Source organism: Danio rerio, chromosome 24 (genome assembly GCF_052040795.2).
Source record: "Danio rerio strain M-AB ecotype USA chromosome 24, GRCz13ab, whole genome shotgun sequence".
Taxonomy (NCBI): domain Eukaryota; kingdom Metazoa; phylum Chordata; class Actinopteri; order Cypriniformes; family Danionidae; genus Danio; species Danio rerio.
Window position 1 is genome coordinate 1,866,920 of NC_141044.1, and position 18,081 is coordinate 1,885,000.

At 34.6% G+C, this 18,081-nt stretch overlaps 1 protein-coding gene across 9 annotated transcripts in view; it reads right to left on the reverse strand.

Moving 5' to 3' along the window:
• Positions 1-18,081, reverse strand: part of pard3aa (par-3 family cell polarity regulator alpha, a) — a 647,780-nt gene that overhangs the window by 198,881 nt on the left and 430,818 nt on the right. For all 9 annotated transcript variants that reach the window (XR_015524636.1, XR_015524633.1, XR_015524632.1 and 6 more), the window contains 2 exons: positions 15,904-16,146; positions 3,658-3,844 (listed from right to left, as the gene is read on the reverse strand). Coding sequence is in view for 4 of the 9 variants with exons in the window: in XM_087309010.1 (XP_087165136.1) it covers positions 3,658-3,844; positions 15,904-16,146 (430 nt within the window). In the remaining 5 variants the exon portion in view is untranslated. The remainder of the gene's footprint in view (positions 1-3,657; positions 3,845-15,903; positions 16,147-18,081) is intronic.

Consider the following 18,081-nt stretch of genomic DNA (forward strand, 5'->3'; position numbering starts at 1 on the left):
TTTTTCACTTTTACGTTTGCAAAGTGAGAGAAGTTGCTAAAATTTGACATTTAGCCTTGGACGGCCTTGATGTTCATGTGTACCAATTTTTGTCAATTTTGGATTTTGCTTTCACAGGAAACAGGCCAATATATTAACTAGATGGACGATGCCAGAAATTGTTATGAATTAAATCTGTTTTACTTATCCAAATTCTTTTGACAACAGTGTTTACAGGAACACAAAAGCTACCTAGGGCAGCAATGTTAGGAGAATGGCATTTCATTGTACTTTAATATGTTAATTTCAGAAAATATGCCAATCAAACAATTACCTAAGATAAATCTTAATAGGTTTTGATGAATATAAGATTTAATTATTAAAACCTAATCCATAAATCCCCTTACAATGACCACAATAGTGAAATATTAAAGGTTGTGTGGCATTATCTTTTTCCCCTAAATTAAGTAAATTTTTCACTTTTAAGTTGGTCGAGTAAGAGAAGTTGATGGTATTTAACATGAAGCCTGAGATGGCCTTGATGTTCACATGTACCAATTTTTGTGAACTTTAGATTTTGCTTTCACATGATACAGGCCGATATATTCATTAGATGGACGATGCCAGAAATTGTATTGAATTAAATCTGTTTTAACTAATCCAAATTCTTTTGACAACAGTGTTTACAGGAACACAAAAGCTTCCCAGGGCAGCAATGTTTAGAGAATGGAATTTCATTGTACTATAATATGTTACTTTTAGAAAATATGCCAATCAATTACCAGTGATGAATTTTCAGAGGTTTTGATGAATATGACATTTAATTATTAAAACCTAATCCATAAATCCCCTTAAAATGACCACAATAGTGAAATATTAAAGAACAGATTGTGTGAATATAGCTTTTTCCCCTAAATTAGGTTCATTTTTTCACTTTTAAGTTTGTCAAGTATAAGAAGTTGCTGAAACTTAACATGTAGCCTCAGATGGCCTTGATGTTCACATGAACCAATTTTTATGATCTTCAGATTTTGCTTTCACATTAAACAAGCCAATATATTAATTAGATGGACGATGCCAGAACTTTAATTGGATTAAATACTTAATGAAACCAATTAAACTCTTTTAAAAACTGTTTTCAGGAACACAAAACCTAGGCAATGTTTGAAGAGGATCACTGGCTTGCCCTCAAAGACATTTATTTTAAAAAGCAACCAAATTCTGCAATTGTAATAATGAACCTGAGCCTGTAGTCCATTCATCGATCGATAAAACATTCACTTATTAAATATAAACCAAACAACAGTCACCCAAAACCATTCCCTAAATATGGACCACAATAGTGAAATATGAAAGAATAGATTGTGTGGGTATAGCTTTTTCCCCCAAAGTAAGTGAATTGTTCACTTTTAAGAGTGTCAAGTAAGATAAGTTGCTGAATTTTGACATGTAGCTTAGTTGGCCTTGATGTTCATGTGTACCAATTTTTGTCAACTTTAGATTTTGCTTTCACAGAACACAGGCCAATATATTCATTAGATAGATGATGACAGAAATTGCATTGGATTTAGTCTTTAATTAAACCAACTAAAATTCTATTAAAAACCCAAAACCAATATCCTAATATGGATCACGATAGTGAAATGTTAAAGAACAGATCAGGTAATTGTTTTTTTCAGTTTTAGGTTTTTCAAGAATTAGAAGTTGATGACATTTTACATGTAGCTTCAGATATCATTGATGTTCAAGTGAACCAATTTTTATAAACTTTGGATTTTGCTTTCACAGGATACAGGCCAATATATTCATTAGATGGACGATTTATTGGATTCAATCTTTAATTGAACCAAATCAAAAGTATTTAAAAAAACTGTTTTCATTAACACAAAACCTAGGCAATGTTTGAAGAAGATCACTTGCTTGTCCTCAAATGCATTTATCTCAAAAAGTAGGGATGTAACGGTATCAGAATTTCACGGTAGGGTAATACCTCGGTAAGAATGGCAAGGTACGGTATTTATTGAGTAATTTACAGGAAAACAAAACTAATGAAAAGACTCAAAAAAGTGCCAAAAGTACTTATTTACTTTAGCACTGAACATATCAATGACATACAAATCAGCCATCTATCTGTAAGTTTTGAAACAGGAACTTCAATTTTTCAATTTCAATAACAAAAAACTATTAAACTATATAAAAAAAATAAAGTTTCAATTTAGTATTGTTGAAAACTCATCACATTCAACATTTAATCACTCACTCACTCAGATAGAGATGGGTTTTTTAAGGAAAATTATCATATGACTATAATATGGTAAAAGCTGGATCTCTGGGCATGACCCCAGCAACAGAAAAAAACCCTCTCATTTGGGACTGAGGTTTCTGGGACAGAGAGATATGATTTAGCCAAGGTTGACAGCAGTGGGTAACGTTGTGCATTGTCTTTCCACCACCTGAGAGGACATGCCATGAGTGAGATAGAGGTCTCTTTGCGGTACAAGTCAATGTCTGCATTAATCTAACAAGTGTGCTGTGTTCTGCAGTCCCCATGACTGTTTTTAGTCGTATTCCCTGACTTATATTTCACCCCAGTCTGGCAGTGCCTGCATATTGTTTTTTTCTTTGTCACTTTTTCTCCTTATTCGTATCTTTTTAAAAAGAAACCGAAATGCTTCCACACATCTGATTTAAAACCCGCTTTAGGTTCGATCATTTCCAGCTCTTTTTCTTCCCTGCTACTAGCAGCACACTCCATTTCCGCATTACTGGATCTGTAGTGACAACAGACCGCAAAGGATGATGGCCACGCCTGGGCTGATGGGAATTGTAGTTCCCGCTACCTCCCGTTCGCTTCATTCGCCTGAGCGAACTTTTCTCAGAAATATAGTTTTATTGAGTCATGCGCCTACGGTAATATTGAAAAAAAATACTATTGCGGTATGACGGTATTTACAATATTTTTACATCCCTATCAAAAAGCAAACAAATTCTGCAATTATAATGATGAACCTGAGCATGTAGTCTATGCATTGATGAATCAAACATTCCCTTCTTAAAAATAAACCAAACAACAGTCACCCAAAACCAATCTCCAAATATTGACCACAACAGTGAAATATTAATTAACAGACTGTGTAAGTATAGATTTTTTTTGTTGTATTGCCTATAATACGTTAATTTTGCACTTTTAAGTTTTCCAAGTATGAGAAGCTGATCAAATTTGACATGTAGCCTCTCACATCATTGATGTTCACATGTACCAATTTTTGTGAACGTTGTATTTTGCTTTCACAGGACACAGGCCGATATATTCATTAGATGGACGATTTATTGGATTAATTCTTTAATTAAACCAAATCAAAAGTATTTTAAAAGCAGTTTTCATGAATACAAAACCCAGGCAATGTTTGAAGAGGATCACTGGCTTGCCCTCATATGCATTTATCTCAAAAAGCAACCAAATTCTGCAATTGTAATGATGAACCTGAGCTTGTAGTCTACGCATTGATGAATAAAACATTCCCTTATTAAAAATAACCTCCATCAAATCTGCCTGGAGCGACTGATAGTGAGACTGCGGGTCAAGGTAAGGTCTCCCTATTAGCTCCAGTGAGTCCCACATACTCCACAAACACTTGTTAAATACTGTGGTTTGAGCACCTGAGGCCGTTTTCCTACCTGAACATGTCGCCCAGGCCCTTCAGCACTCCCTTCTTGGCTTTGTTCTTGTCTTTCTTGTCCTTTTTCTTATCGTCTTTGGTGCGTTCTCCGTTGATCTCAGTGTTGGAGGGTGGAAGAGTGAGGTCTGTGGCTGTAGAAATGGAGTCGTGGCCTGACCGTGAGCTTTCTTCTGTGTCTTCTTCCACTGAGATGATGGAGAAAGTCAAAGAGATACAGATATAATCAGTTAGACAGGAAGATATGTTGAATTAGATTATTTAAGTCACTGAGAGTGAGTGAGAGAGAGAGAGAGAGAGTGACTGGATTTGTTAACAGATTTCCACAAAAACAGTTCTGGATCAATCATCTAACAACACTTTTGCAACCACATAGCAATGCCCAGTGAAAAAAAAGATTAATTGGATTTACTAATGTTTTTTAAGGTAAGTGGCTGCAAACAATTTATTTGAGCTAAATTTAAACAAACAAACTAAGTTGAACATTAATACATTTCATTTGTTTGTTTAAATTCTGCCCATATAAACTGTTTGCAATATATAATTTTATATATTATTTACAATATATATATATATATATATATTTTTTTTTTTTTCAGTGTAATTACTTGCAGGCTAGTTGACAGTTATTTTACAATAACATTTAAAAAAATCACAAAATAAACTAATAATAATAATGGTTTAGTTATGCATTCAGAAATTAATTCAAAATCTAAGCTGTATAACTACAGTTTAAATGATGCTAACTTCAAGCTGAATATGATACTACTACTACTACTACTACTACTAATAATAATAATAATAATAATAAATATAGTAAATTCTTTGTTTGTATAGAATATAAATACATAAAAGCAACTAAAATAAAGATAAATGAAAAATATTGGTACTACTGCTGAATAAATAAATAAATAAATAAATAAATACATAAATTTAAACATTAAACACGTAAACATTTATATACTACTATAAACAACATAATGGATGAATAATGAAATTAATAAATAAAATGTTTAACTACAGCTAAAATAAAATAAAATAAATAAATAAATAATAAATAAAATGTTTAACTATAGCTAAAATAAAAAAATATATGTAATAATATAAAAAAATTAAAAATAAAATAAAAAATAAATAAAATGTTTAACTACAGCTAAAATAAATAAATAAATAAATAAATAAATAAATAAATAAATAAATAAATAAAATAATTAATTAAAATAAAATAAAATAAAATGTGTGGGTCTCTATAATACTAACTCAACAATACATAATACATACAAATAATGAATATTAAAAATAAATAAATGTTAAATAAATGCAAAAATAAATACAAAAATAGACAAATAAATAAATTAATGCTATTTATATAATAAATTAATACTATTGTGACTACTACTACTGAATAAAAATAAATAAGCAAATGAATACTACTACAGTTTAAACAAATAAACAATTGTATACAATTATCACATCAGAATAGATGAATGAAATGAATACATGATTAAATTAAATTGGTTCTGTACAACACTTACTACCTAAATAATAAATAATAAATATATAAATACAAATAATATTTAATAATAATAATAATAATAATAGTAATTCTATTTAATAATAATAATAATAATAATAATAATAATATTTAATAATAATAATAATAATATTTAATAATAATAATAATAATAATAATAATAATAATAATAATAATAATAATATAGATAAATACATAAAAACCACATCTATTTTTATTTATATCAATTTATATCTAAGCTATGCTACTATATCAATGCAACTAACAGATTTGCTAATTTGCTAAAAGCAACCAAATAATAGTATCAAAGACCTCCTGTATGAATTTGGGCTAATGCAGTGTCTTAGAGCAGAAACCCTCAATGATCTGACTCCTTTAAACATTGACTTAATGAACCCCATTATCTCTGGTCTTCTGAAGGGTCAGATCTTCAGAAATGCAGGACGTCTATTGCAGTTATTCCTCTCTGACCCAATAAAAATAACTCAGAAGTTCAGGAGGTGAAAGTTCATCTTTTGTTCATTTTTGAGGAAAATATTAAAGAAATCTCCAGTCTGTCTAAATTGATGATTAATGTGCATGTTCCTGCTCAAGCCGAGATCTGGTCTAGACATCCTGCAGTTTAATTATAAAGCCTTATGAGATATTTCTGATGTGGAGATCAGCTGTTTACATTGCAAAATACATTATTAAAGGTAAATATATAAATAGACGGACGGACGGACGGAAAAATGCTAGAATAGTTGTCGGTTCATTCTTCTGTGGTGACCCCTTATAAATAAAGGCACTAAGCCGAAGAAAAATGAATGATAATATTAATAATTATGATGATGATGACGATAAGTTATTTATAATTTTGTTTCACAAGATAAATAATGAATCATTTTAAAATAAAGATGCAATCCAGATTTTCTCAAAAACTGCCTTAAAAAGTTTAGTTTCTTAAATCACTGTCAGGTTTTTTTTTCAGCAAAAAATAACATGTAATTACATTTAAATATTATTTTAAAATATTATTTATAAATCAATCTTAATTTAGAATTTAGAATATTTTAGAATATTATATAATGAAATTATACATTGATCATGTATATTATTATTATTATTATTATTATAACTATTATTTTTATTATTATTATTATATTTATTATTATTATTATCATCATTATTATTATTATTGTTATTATATCTATTGTTATTATTAATAAAATAATATAATAATATAATAATAATAATATAATAATAATAATAATAAACATGTATACAATGTATTATTAATATTATTATTACTATTATTATTATTGTTGTTGTTGTTGTTACTAATAAAATTATTTAATTATTATTATTATTATTATAACTATTATTTTTATTATTATTATTATATTTATTATTATTATTATCATCATTATTATTATTGTTATTATTATATCTATTGTTATTATTAATAATATAATATAATAATATAATAATAATAATAATAATAAACATGTATACAATGTATTATTAATATTATTATTACTATTATTATTATTGTTGTTGTTGTTACTAATAAAATTATTTAATTATTATTATTATTATTAATATTAATATTATTATTGTATTTATAATTATTTGTTTATAATTTGTTTAATATTATCATCATCCTCATCATCATTATTATTATTATTATTATTATTATTATTATTGTAGTTGTTGTTACTAATGTAATTATTTACATTTACATTTTACATTTAGCAGACGCTTTTATCCAAAGCGAATTACAAAATGATTATTGAATTATTATTATTATTATTATTATTAATATTATTATTGTATTTATAATTATTTGTTTATAATTAGTTTATTGTTATTATCATCATCATCATCATCATCATCATTATTCTTCTTCTTCTTCTTCTTCTTATTATTATTATAAGCATCATCGTGACCATCATCATGATCATCATCTCATGTTTATTATTATTATTAACAATGCATTTCATTAATGATGCACATCCTTATTGTGAGTGCACTGTAAAAATGATTTACTAAGAAAGTGAGCAAACCTGTAAATGAACTACAAAATGTGCATAATTATAAAAATTAAGTTAAATCAACTTTATAGTTCCTAGTTACAATGGGTTCACTCACTTCTTTTGAAGTAAAGCCAACTTAACTTAAAGTCACTTTTAGGCAACAGGTTTACTCATCGCTTTGAACAGTGTATCGTGAATTGTGCATTATAATAAAGTGTGACCAATAATTATTTTGTAAACGTAATTTGACGAGGACACCAAAATGGGTGTAAAATAATCACTTTTTACAGTAGTAAATGGAGTGCAGTTGTGCAGAAGCGAGCATTTTATCTCTGAAGATTCGTTTGCTATGCTAATTGATTTTCCTCCACCTTTCTTGGTGATCTTCAGCATATCAGTATAATGATACGGGAGCGCAGCTGGCTGATATCGCTCATTTCCATTCGCTCTGATTACAGCCACTGTCTCCATTCCTGATGCGCTGGACGTGATTAATTTCTCTCTAATTGTAAGTTTAGAAACGCTAGGAAAGGAGGACAAAAAATGAGGGGACACTAAAAGCAAAGTGCTTCTGAATGGAGCCACGATTCGGCAGAGATGCGGAGCTGGAGACTCATGCCTGTGCGAGTTAGGGCTGTTCAATTAAATAACTAAATTTCCTTCAGCTTAGTCCCCTATTTATCAGGGGTCACCACAGCGGATTGAACCACCAACTATTCAAGCATATGTTTTACGCAGCGGATGGCTTTCCAGCCACAACCCTGTACTGGGAAACACCCATATACATGCACGCACTCATACACTATGGCCAATTTAGTTCATCAGTTCCCCTATTGTGCATGTGTTTGGACTATGAGGGAAACCGGAGCACCCGGAGGAAACCCACACCAACACGGGGAGAACATGCAAACAGAAATGCCAACTGGGACTCAGCGACCTTCTTGCTGTGAGGTGACAGTGCTAACCACTGAGCCACCGTGCCACCCACAATTATTTCGTTATTGGATGTGGACACCAAAATAAGAGTATAAATAAATAATCACTTATTACAGTAGTAGCCGACTGCAACAAGCCTCAACACAAAGTGATCACCTGCATTTTAAAGCTAAACAGCATTTTGAAATTAGACGACGGCTCATTTCTACAGCTCCAGTTCTCATTTCAAACATATAGGGCTCTATCATACACTTGGCGCAATGTGGAGCAAGGCTGACGCAATTGTTGTATGCAGGTTTTAGCTTGGAGCAAGAGTCGTTTTGACGTTTTGCACCACGCTGTTTAAATAGCAAATGCATTTGACCTCATATGTGGTTTAAAAAAGGAAGTGTTGAGGCGCATTGCTGGCGCGTTGCTATCTTGAAGAACTTAAATAGTCTGTTTAATAGACCAGATCAAAGCAGGTCTATAGTCCAGCACAGAGTGCGTTAGTTGTGCGCATCGCTTTGCTTAATACACACAGGATGTACAGCAATACTGAAATATCTTTACATATGAAAAAGAATTAAATAATTAAAATAGTACAAAAATTATTATTTTCTAGCCTACATTAATACAAACACCACTGCCTTCATGCCTTCTTCATCTCGGAGGGCTTTTTCAGTTTATTCATGACAATTTGCTTTTGTATAATGTTATTATTATTTATTACAGTGGTTCTCAAACGTGGTACGCAGGGGAATGAAATATGTACATGCTACACACATTTAAAAATTTGTCAAAAACGATGTATATTATATGCCATATATGACATATAGCCTATATTTCTGAGGTGATATGCCACTTTTTTTTAACTGTGCAGAATTGTAGCTGCTTTACTGGGTCGACTATGCTATTGTATTTCAATACTGCTCATTTTGGTGGTACTTGGAGAGACAATTTTTTCTGAGGTGATACTTGATAAAAAAAGTTTGAGAGCCACTGATTTATTTTATGCATAATTATATTTGTTTTATTAAAAGCAAGCTTAGATTTGCCCACCTGTCAGGTTTTAGACCAGCATGTGTATTAGGATATAACTCAGTTTTCTGACCACATCTCGTTATTATTGTTCATTTATTAGTTTGCTGGAAATTAAAACTGAATTTAGAAATAGTTTTAAAACAAAACTTTGTGCTTAATAAACAAAATTAATTATGTATAGGCTAATTCAGGGGTGACCAACCCTGTTCCTGGAGAGCTACCTTCCTGCACATTTCAGTTGCAACCCTGATCAAACACACCTGTTTGTAATTATCAAGTGCTGCTTTAGGTACTATTAATTGGTTCAGGTGTGTTTGATCAGGGTTGGGACTGAATTCTGCAGGAAGGTAGCTCTCCAGGAAGAGGGTTGGTGACCCTTGGGCTAATTGATGTCTTTGTGTACAACATGTTTCCCTATCCACGAGAGTAAAAGGGAAAGTAAAGAATGAGGAGGCTCATCTCTCATTCTCGCGCTGCAGATGCTCTGTTGAACTGTTTCCTCATAGTGAAGCGTTCAGTTTTTCCACTTACAAAGTCGTCATGTAAATAGCAAATGCGCTTGTGGCGTGACGCAGCTGGCTCTTAAAGGGAATGGTAGATGAGACTCTGATTGGTTTATTCTCAAAACACACCTTTAACTCATTAAGAGAATAAGCATAACCCTGTTAGGCCATGTGCCACGGCGCAAAGTGGAATTTTTCCATCCTTAAAATAGCAGAAGTGGATTCTGACACGGCCTGAATGCTTTTGCACCCTGCGCTCTGCACTTTGCGCATGGATCGTCAAACTAGAGCCCATAACCTGTATGAAAGTGCTTTCAAAACTTTCGCTCTGGTCTTCAGAAAGACAAAACCCGAGCAGAAAACAATAGAGACGCATGTGAATTGTGTTATTTACAGACATCAGTGTGCTGGAGATGAATCCTCCAGGCTGTAAAGTGGCAGTGAACGCCGCGGCTCCTTCACAGATCAATGGCGTTTTCATTAAAGCGTTTATCACAGTAAGTTAGGGTTCTGCTAATTGTTGACTGCAATGTAAAAAGGAACGAATTAGGGTAATTAACGGCAAATTTGAGCGACACAGGACTGAGTGGTAAATGTTTTGACGCGGCAATCAAAAGGCGTCATTAGTCGTCTCCTTTTGACGAGGCGCGGTATTCATTTCTCCTTCAGAATCGCTTTTAATGGAGTCTTGAAATTGGCACTCGTGCAAAAAAAAATAAATAAATAAAGACGAGGAAAGAAAGTCTGATATTTAAAACACATAAAACACAAGCAAATGCAGACCGAGTCATTTTCCCGGCTGGATATCTCGCGGTGACACATTTTTCCTGGGGCGATGCCGAATTCACATTTTATGTAAATAAAAGTGTCTGTGTGGAAAGAAAAAGCCCGCTCTTATCTGTCAACTTTTGACTATTAACCTGGGTGACGGGCACAGGCAGGTTCCTCTTATCTAAATTGAAAAACAGAGTTATTTGAATATCGGAAGGAGGGAAATGCAATATGTTTCCGCCGTGAATCTCACGCATGTGCCCTCTATTGCTCCGGGAAAGAGATAAGACAGTATTTAAGCCCAATGTGGACACAGCTTACAAGAACAAAGTGATTGAGGCCAATAATTTCACTCTTTTGGAAAAAAATCTGCGGGCTTTTAATGGAATCTTTTAATGGAGAACAAAGGGATAGTGTGTGTGTGTGTGTGTGTGTGTGTTTTCCTTATTTTTCCTCCTGGCAGGTGTTATTAACGTGTCAGACAGACCAGACGGCACATTTACTGTGTGTTTCACGTCAAAATAAATGTGCAAAAATAATGTGACATACATGCAAAGCACATTGAATGGAAATAACGTCAAAATAAAAGTGCAAAAATAATGTAATATACATACTGAATGCAAATAATGTCAAAATAAAAGTGCAAAAATCATGTGATATACATATTGAATGCAAATAGCACCAAATTAAAAGTGCAAAATTAATGTAATATGCATATTGAAAGCAAATAACGTCAAAATAAAAGTGCAAAATAATGTTATAATCATATTAAATGCAAATAACGACAAAATAAGAGTGCAAAATAAATATGATATACATATTGAAGACAAAAAACGCCAAAATAAGTGTAAAATAATGTAATATGCATATTGAATGCAAATAGCACCAAATTAAAAGTGCAAAATTAATGTAATATGCATATTAAATGTGCATAACGTCAAATTAAAAGTGCAAAAATAATGTAATATGCATATTGAATGAACATAACGTCAAAATAAGTGTAAAATTATGTGATAAACTTGCAAAGCATTTTAAATGCAAAATTATCAAAATAAAAGTGCAAAAAAATGTAATATACATATTGAAGGCAAATAACGACAAAATAAAAGTGCAAAAATAATGTAACATAGAAATTAAAGACGAAAAAGCGCCAAAAAAAAAGTGTAAAATACTGAAATATGCATATTGAATGCAAAAAACGTCAAAATAAAAATGTAAAATACTGTAAAATGCAAATTGAATTCAAATAGCGACAAAATAAAAGTGCAAAAATAATGTGAAATTATCAGTCATTATTTGGCTGCTTAAAAAATCCCTTTTTGTCCTTGATCCTGTGTTATATTCATAGATCAATTTAACTCCCAAAGCATGCACAAATTATTTGATTAATAGTAATAATGATAATAATGATGATGATTATGATGATGATGATTATTATTATAATTATTATTATTATTTTATTATTATTATAATAGCAGTACTTGTTGAAAAATACCTTCAGTGCAGGAAATTGTGCAATGAAACATTCTAAAATTGCTTAATAAATCATAAAAATATAAAATATGAAAAAAATGACCAACTGCTGCTTCAAGAAATTAATGAACCATAAAAACAAACCCTGTAGTAAATCACTGAGTCTGTGAGCATTTAGAAAAATTCAAGCTTTTCAAGCATCAAACAATCGCATAAATATAATAATGTTTTCTGCCTAATTATTAGCTTTTTAATCTGTCATCTGATCATTCTCGTCTTAAGTACTGTATAAAGTAACTAATTGCTTTTTTACAATGTAGCATGACTTGTATGTTAAAATAAAGTCTGACCTACAATCATTTTGTAAATGGAATTTGATGTGGACACCAAAACGGGCCGCGTCTCGTCTTTGACCCACATCCCTTTAAATATCCAGCTCCCATTAGGGAAAAAGGTCCGGTCTGGAAATTCATTTGGTCATGGGTGAAATGAACAGTGGAGGCTCTGCTCAGGCTTATTGGCTGTTTATTTCCTCTGGAGTGTTTTAGGGAAGGCCTGACCTACTTTCAGCAGTGGAAGGATCTCTTTAAGACTAGACCCGCTGCCTTGTTTCCCTACTGAGTGCTGTCTAGAAAGTCATCTTCAATTGGAGGGTGACTGGTAATGTCCAGAGGCCAGTCGTTATAAGAGACCACTGATTAAATTGGCATTGATCTGTGGTTGCTAAGAGTTTTGGGTTGTTGCCAGGGTGTTGTGATGGAGTTGCTGGATTTTCTATTTTCATTTCTATTTTTTACATGGTTGCTAAGGTGTTTGGATTGTTGTTAGGGTGTTAATGTTGTTGTCAGGGTATTGTTTTGTGTATTGAGTTGTGATGTGGTTGCTAATGTGTTGCTATGAGGTAGTCAGAGTGCTGTAACTGAGTCTTAGATTGTTGTCAGAGTGTTGTCATGTAGTTGCTGGAGTTGCTATCTTTACATGGTTGCTAAGATGTTTGGATTGTAGCTAGGGTGGTTTTGTGGTTGTCAAGGTATTGTTTTGTGTATTGGGTTGTGATTTGGTTGCTCATGTGTTGCTATGTTGTTGCCAAAGTGTTGTAATTGAGTTATGGGTTGTTGTCGGTGTGCTGTCACGTAGTTGCTATTTTTACATGGTTGCTAATGTGTTTGGGTTGTTGCTAGGGTGTTAATGTGGTTGTCAAGGTATTGTTTTGTGTATTGGGTTGTGATTTGGTTGCTTATGTGTTGCTATGTTGTTGTTAAAGTGTTGTAATTGAGTTTTGGGTTGTTGTTGGTGTGTTTTCATGTAGTTGATATTTTTACATGGTTGCTAAGGTGTTTGGGTTGTAGCTAGGATGTTAATGTGGTTGTCAGGGTATTGTTTTTAAGTCGCTAAGGCGTTTTTGATGCTTGTTGTAGAAGTGCTACAGCATGTGGTTGCTAATGTATAGCAATGCAGTTACTATGATGTTCTTGGTGGTTGTCAGGGAGTTGCTATGTGGTTGCTAAGTTGTTTCTAGGTTGTAGCCAGGGTTTTGTGTGGCTAAGGTGTTCTTGGAACTTGCCAAGACAGATCTATGTAGTTGCTACGATGTAGCAATGCAGTTACTTCAGCATCTTTGTTGGTTGCAATGGAGTTGCTATACAGTTGCTAGGGTGTTGTTATGTGGTTGCTAGATGTTGCTATTTTTACATGGTTGCTAAGGTGTTTGGATTGTTGCTAGGATGTTAATGTGGCTGTCAGGGTATTGTTTTTAAGTCGCTAAGGTGTTTTTGGTGCTACATGGTTTCTAAGGTGTCTTGGTGCTTGCTAGGGCAGTGCTATGTGGTTTCTAAGGTGTATTGTTATGGAGTATAATGTTCTTGGTTGTTGTGAGGAGGTTGCTATGGGGTTGCTAAGGTGTTAAAGGTAATTGCTAAGGTTTTGTGATGTGGTTTCTAATGTGTTGCTACGTGTTTGCCAGGTTGTTGTAATTGAGTAGTGTGTTGTTTCCAGGGTGTTCAGACAGTTGCTAAAGTTGCTATTTTACATGGTTGCTAAGGTGTTTGGGTTGTTGCTAGGGTGTTAAAGTGTTCAATAAAGTTTCCAGGGTATAGTTTTTAAGTTGCCAAATTTCTTGGTGCTTGGTTCTAGGCCATAGAGGTGCTATGTGTTTGCTAAGGTGTAGCAATGCAGTTATGATAGTGTTCCTGGTGGCTGTCAGGGAGTTTTATGCAGTTGCTAAGGTGTTCAAGGTAATTGCTAGGGTGTGTTCCCTATGTTTTTCTGAGTGATTTCCAGAGAGTTGTAATATAGTTGCTAATGTGTTGCTATGTGGTTGCTAGGGTGTTGTAATTTGGTATTATGAGTAGTTCATTAGGGGTTGCTTTTGATGGTTGCTAGGGTAGGGTCACCGAATTTTCTGGGTTGTTGCAATGACATCACAACGTAGTTACTAAGGTGTTCTGGGTGGTTGCCAGAATGTTCTTATGATGTTCCAAGACCAGACCAGCTGCCTTGTTTCCTACTGAGTGCTGTCTAAAAAGTCATCTTTGATTGGAGGGGGACTGGTAATATCCAGGGGCCAGTGGTTATGCGAGACCACTGATGAAATTGGCATTGATATTGTGTCAGATCGCCTTTACTGTGCCTCTGCAATTATGGTAATAGCTGTGATTACATGAGCTGCCACTTTCAATATAAAGAGAAAACAGAAAGTAGTAGATGATGCAGCGGCTGGACTGAGCAAAACACACCGTCAGACTTGAATACCGGAGTGGAATTTGTTCATAAAGACTTGCCAATGCTAATGTTGGTTGACCAATTGCCAGGGCATTGTTACACACACAAAAATATGACTCTTTGATGTGGTAAAATATAATAAATGTTCAGTCATAGGTGGCTAGGGTATTTTTTTCAGACAGGTATGAGTTACAAATGTGTTGTATTATTTTGCTTTGCTTATTAATTGTATTTATTATTATTAATTTACATAAAATAAAGTCTAAAGTATGTTTACAAGGTTGCTAGGCTGTTTTGGGATGCAATAGTGTTGCTATGTGATCGCTAAGGTCTTGCTATGCAGATGATAAAGTGCTCTTGCTGGCTGTAAGGGATATGTTTGTTACAGGGTTCAAGGTGGTTGCCAGGGTAATATTTTTTAGTCACTAAGCTGTTCAGGTGGTTGCTAGGGTAGTGCTATTTGGTTGCACAGGTGTTGCTATGCAGTTGCTAAGGTGTTCTTGCTGGTTGTCAAGAAGATGCTATGTTGTTGTTAAGGTGTTCAAGGTGATTGTCAGGGTAATCTTTTTAGTCACTAAGCTAATCTGGGGAGTTGCTAGGGAAGTGCTTTGTGGTCACTAAAACGTTGCTATGCAGTTGCTAAGGTGTTCTTGTTGGTTGTAAGGGAAATGCTATGTGATTGTTAAGGTGTTCAAGGTGGTTGCCAATGTAATATTTTATAGTCACTAAGCTGTTCAGGGTGGTTGCTGGGGTAGTGCATTTTGGTTGTTAAGGTAAAGCTATGGACTTCTTTCTGATTGAGTTGATGTTGTTCAGGTTTATAGCATGGTTGTTAGAGTACTGTTTTTAGTTGCCAAGGTGCTTTGGGGGTTGTTAGGACAGTGCTTTGTCGTTGCTAAACAGCTTTGAGTTGTTGCCAGGGTGATGTGTTGCAGTTGATGGAGTTGCTATTTTTACATGGTTGCTAAGGTGTTTGGGTTATTGCTAGGGTGTTAGGGTGTTCAACAAGGTTGCCAAGATTTTGCTTTTTAGATGCTAAGGTGTTCTTAGTGCTTGCTAGTGCAGTGCTATGCTGTTGCTAGGGTGTTCTGGATGGGTGCTGAAATATGTTTAGATGGTTGCCGGGTGTTTAAAGTGGTTGCTAATGTGTTGCTATGTGGTTGTTAGGCCACATTCATATGGGGGCTGAAGTGTTCTTGGTTGTTGCAGGTGTATTTCTATATGGTTGCTAGGGTCAGTATGGTTGTGTGGCTTTCAGTCCTGACACTTACATGTCTCCATGCCCTCGTCATCTTCATCAGGACTGAGCGCCGGCACACTCGGCTTGTCGTATGATTTGTCGATGGCGGCTCTGAAGCTCTCATTGCAGGCTCTTCCCCTGATGATGCGGGGCCGAGGCCTGTGGAACGGGACGTCCCCATTGAGCGTCACCTCCGCCACAGCCGTCTGGAGGCTCTCCAAAGAGCTGGACTTCTTCAAGCCCAGCGCCGGGCCCACATCTCTGCTGGAGTTGCCTGAGGGTGGAGGGAGAGAGAGAGCATGTCAGAATGAGTCAAACACACACACACACACACACACACACACACACACACACACACACACACACACACACACACACACACACACACACACACACACGCTTCCCTTAATATAGAGTTGAAGTCGAAATTATTAACACGTGTGTGTGTGTGTGTGTGTGTGTGTGTGTGTGTATGTGTATGTGCGTGTGATTATGTGTGTTTGTGTGATCATGAGAGTGTGTGTGTACTTATGTGTGTTTGTGTGTATGTGTAATTGTTTGTTTGTTTAATCGTGTGTTTTATTGTGTGTGTGTGTTGTGTGATCATGAGATTGTGTGTGTGTATGTATGTGATTATGTGTGTACATGTCATTGTGTGTTTGTTTAATTATGTGTGTGTGTTTTGTGTGATCATGAGATTTTGTGTATGTATGTAATTATGTGTGTGTGTGATTGTGTTTTTGTTTAATTTTGTGTGTGTGTGTGTGTGTGTGATTGTGTGTGTGTGTGTGTGTGTGTGGTGTGTGTGTGTGTGATTGTGTGTGTGTGTGTTGTGTGATCATGAGATTGTGTGTGTGTAGGTATGTGATTATGTGTGTATGGGTCATTGTGTGTTTGTTTAATTATGTGTGTGTGTGTGTGTTTGTGTGTGTGTGTGATTGTGTGTGTGTGATTGTGTGTGTGTGTTGTGTGATCATGAGATTGTGTGTGTGTAGGTATGTGATTATGTGTGTATGGGTCATTGTGTGTTTGTTTAATTATGTGTGTGTGTGTGTGTTTGTGTGTGTGTGTGATTGTGTGTGTGTGATTGTGTGTGTGTGGTGTGTGTGTGTGATTGTGTGTGTGTGGGTATGTGATTATGTGTGTATGGGTCATTGTGTGTTTGTTTAATTATGTGTGTGTGTGTGTGTTTGTGTGTGTGTGTATGTATGTGATTATGTGTGTGTGTTGTGTGATCATGAGATTGTGTGTGTGTAGGTATGTGATTATGTGTGTATGGGTCATTGTGTGTTTGTTTAATTATGTGTGTGTGTGTGTGTTTGTGTTTGTGTGTGTGTGTATGTATGTATGTGATTATGTGTGTATGTGTCATTGCGTGTGTGTAAATGTGTATATATGTGCAATTATGTGTGTGTTTGATTGTGTGAGTATGTCTGAGTGTGTGGTGTGTGTGTGAGTGTGTGTGAGCGAGTAACTCCTCTAGTTTAAGGCACTGATGGATGGCCCAAATATGAGGCTCATTATCTTCTCTGTGTGGTCTTGGAGGAGGAGGAGGAGGAGGAGGAGGAGGAGGAGGAGGAGGAGCGGATGTGGAGAACAAGAGCGAGGAAGAGTGAAAACACCGAACACGCCAGACTCAGATCCAGCAGAAACTCCCTCAATTAATGACCTTTTCATGCTTTTAATCCACTTGTTGGTGGTTAAGAGTCTCAGACGGGACAACATTAATCCTGCAGACCTCAGTCAGAGCGATGGGTTAGTCTGCCTCGCTCAGGGATTTACATGCGTATGAGTTGAAAATGAACACTGAATGTGTGTACAAAGTCACTTTGGGGAGAAATAAAAAGTCTTTTCCTTATTATTCAACGTGACCTAACATGATTTAAATGACCTATATTGTTATGTGCAGTGCGTCTCTACATGGAGTATTGAATAATGCCATATATCTTTATTTACACAACAGCTCTTTCTGGCTTTTGAATCTGATTGATTTGAGATATTACAGCACTATCAGCACTCGTACAGCCTCTTCACCCTTGTGTATTACTCCGCCCACACTAGGACTTAAGAGGGACTAAACAACCAGTGCTTAATTTGTGAATTGCAAGGTGCAGGAACAGATCGAGTGAACGATCCGGCATGTTACCCAAAGATGTAGAGGTGGGAAAGCGGATAAAAAGTCAAGAGGGTTTCGGAGTCGCGGAAGAAA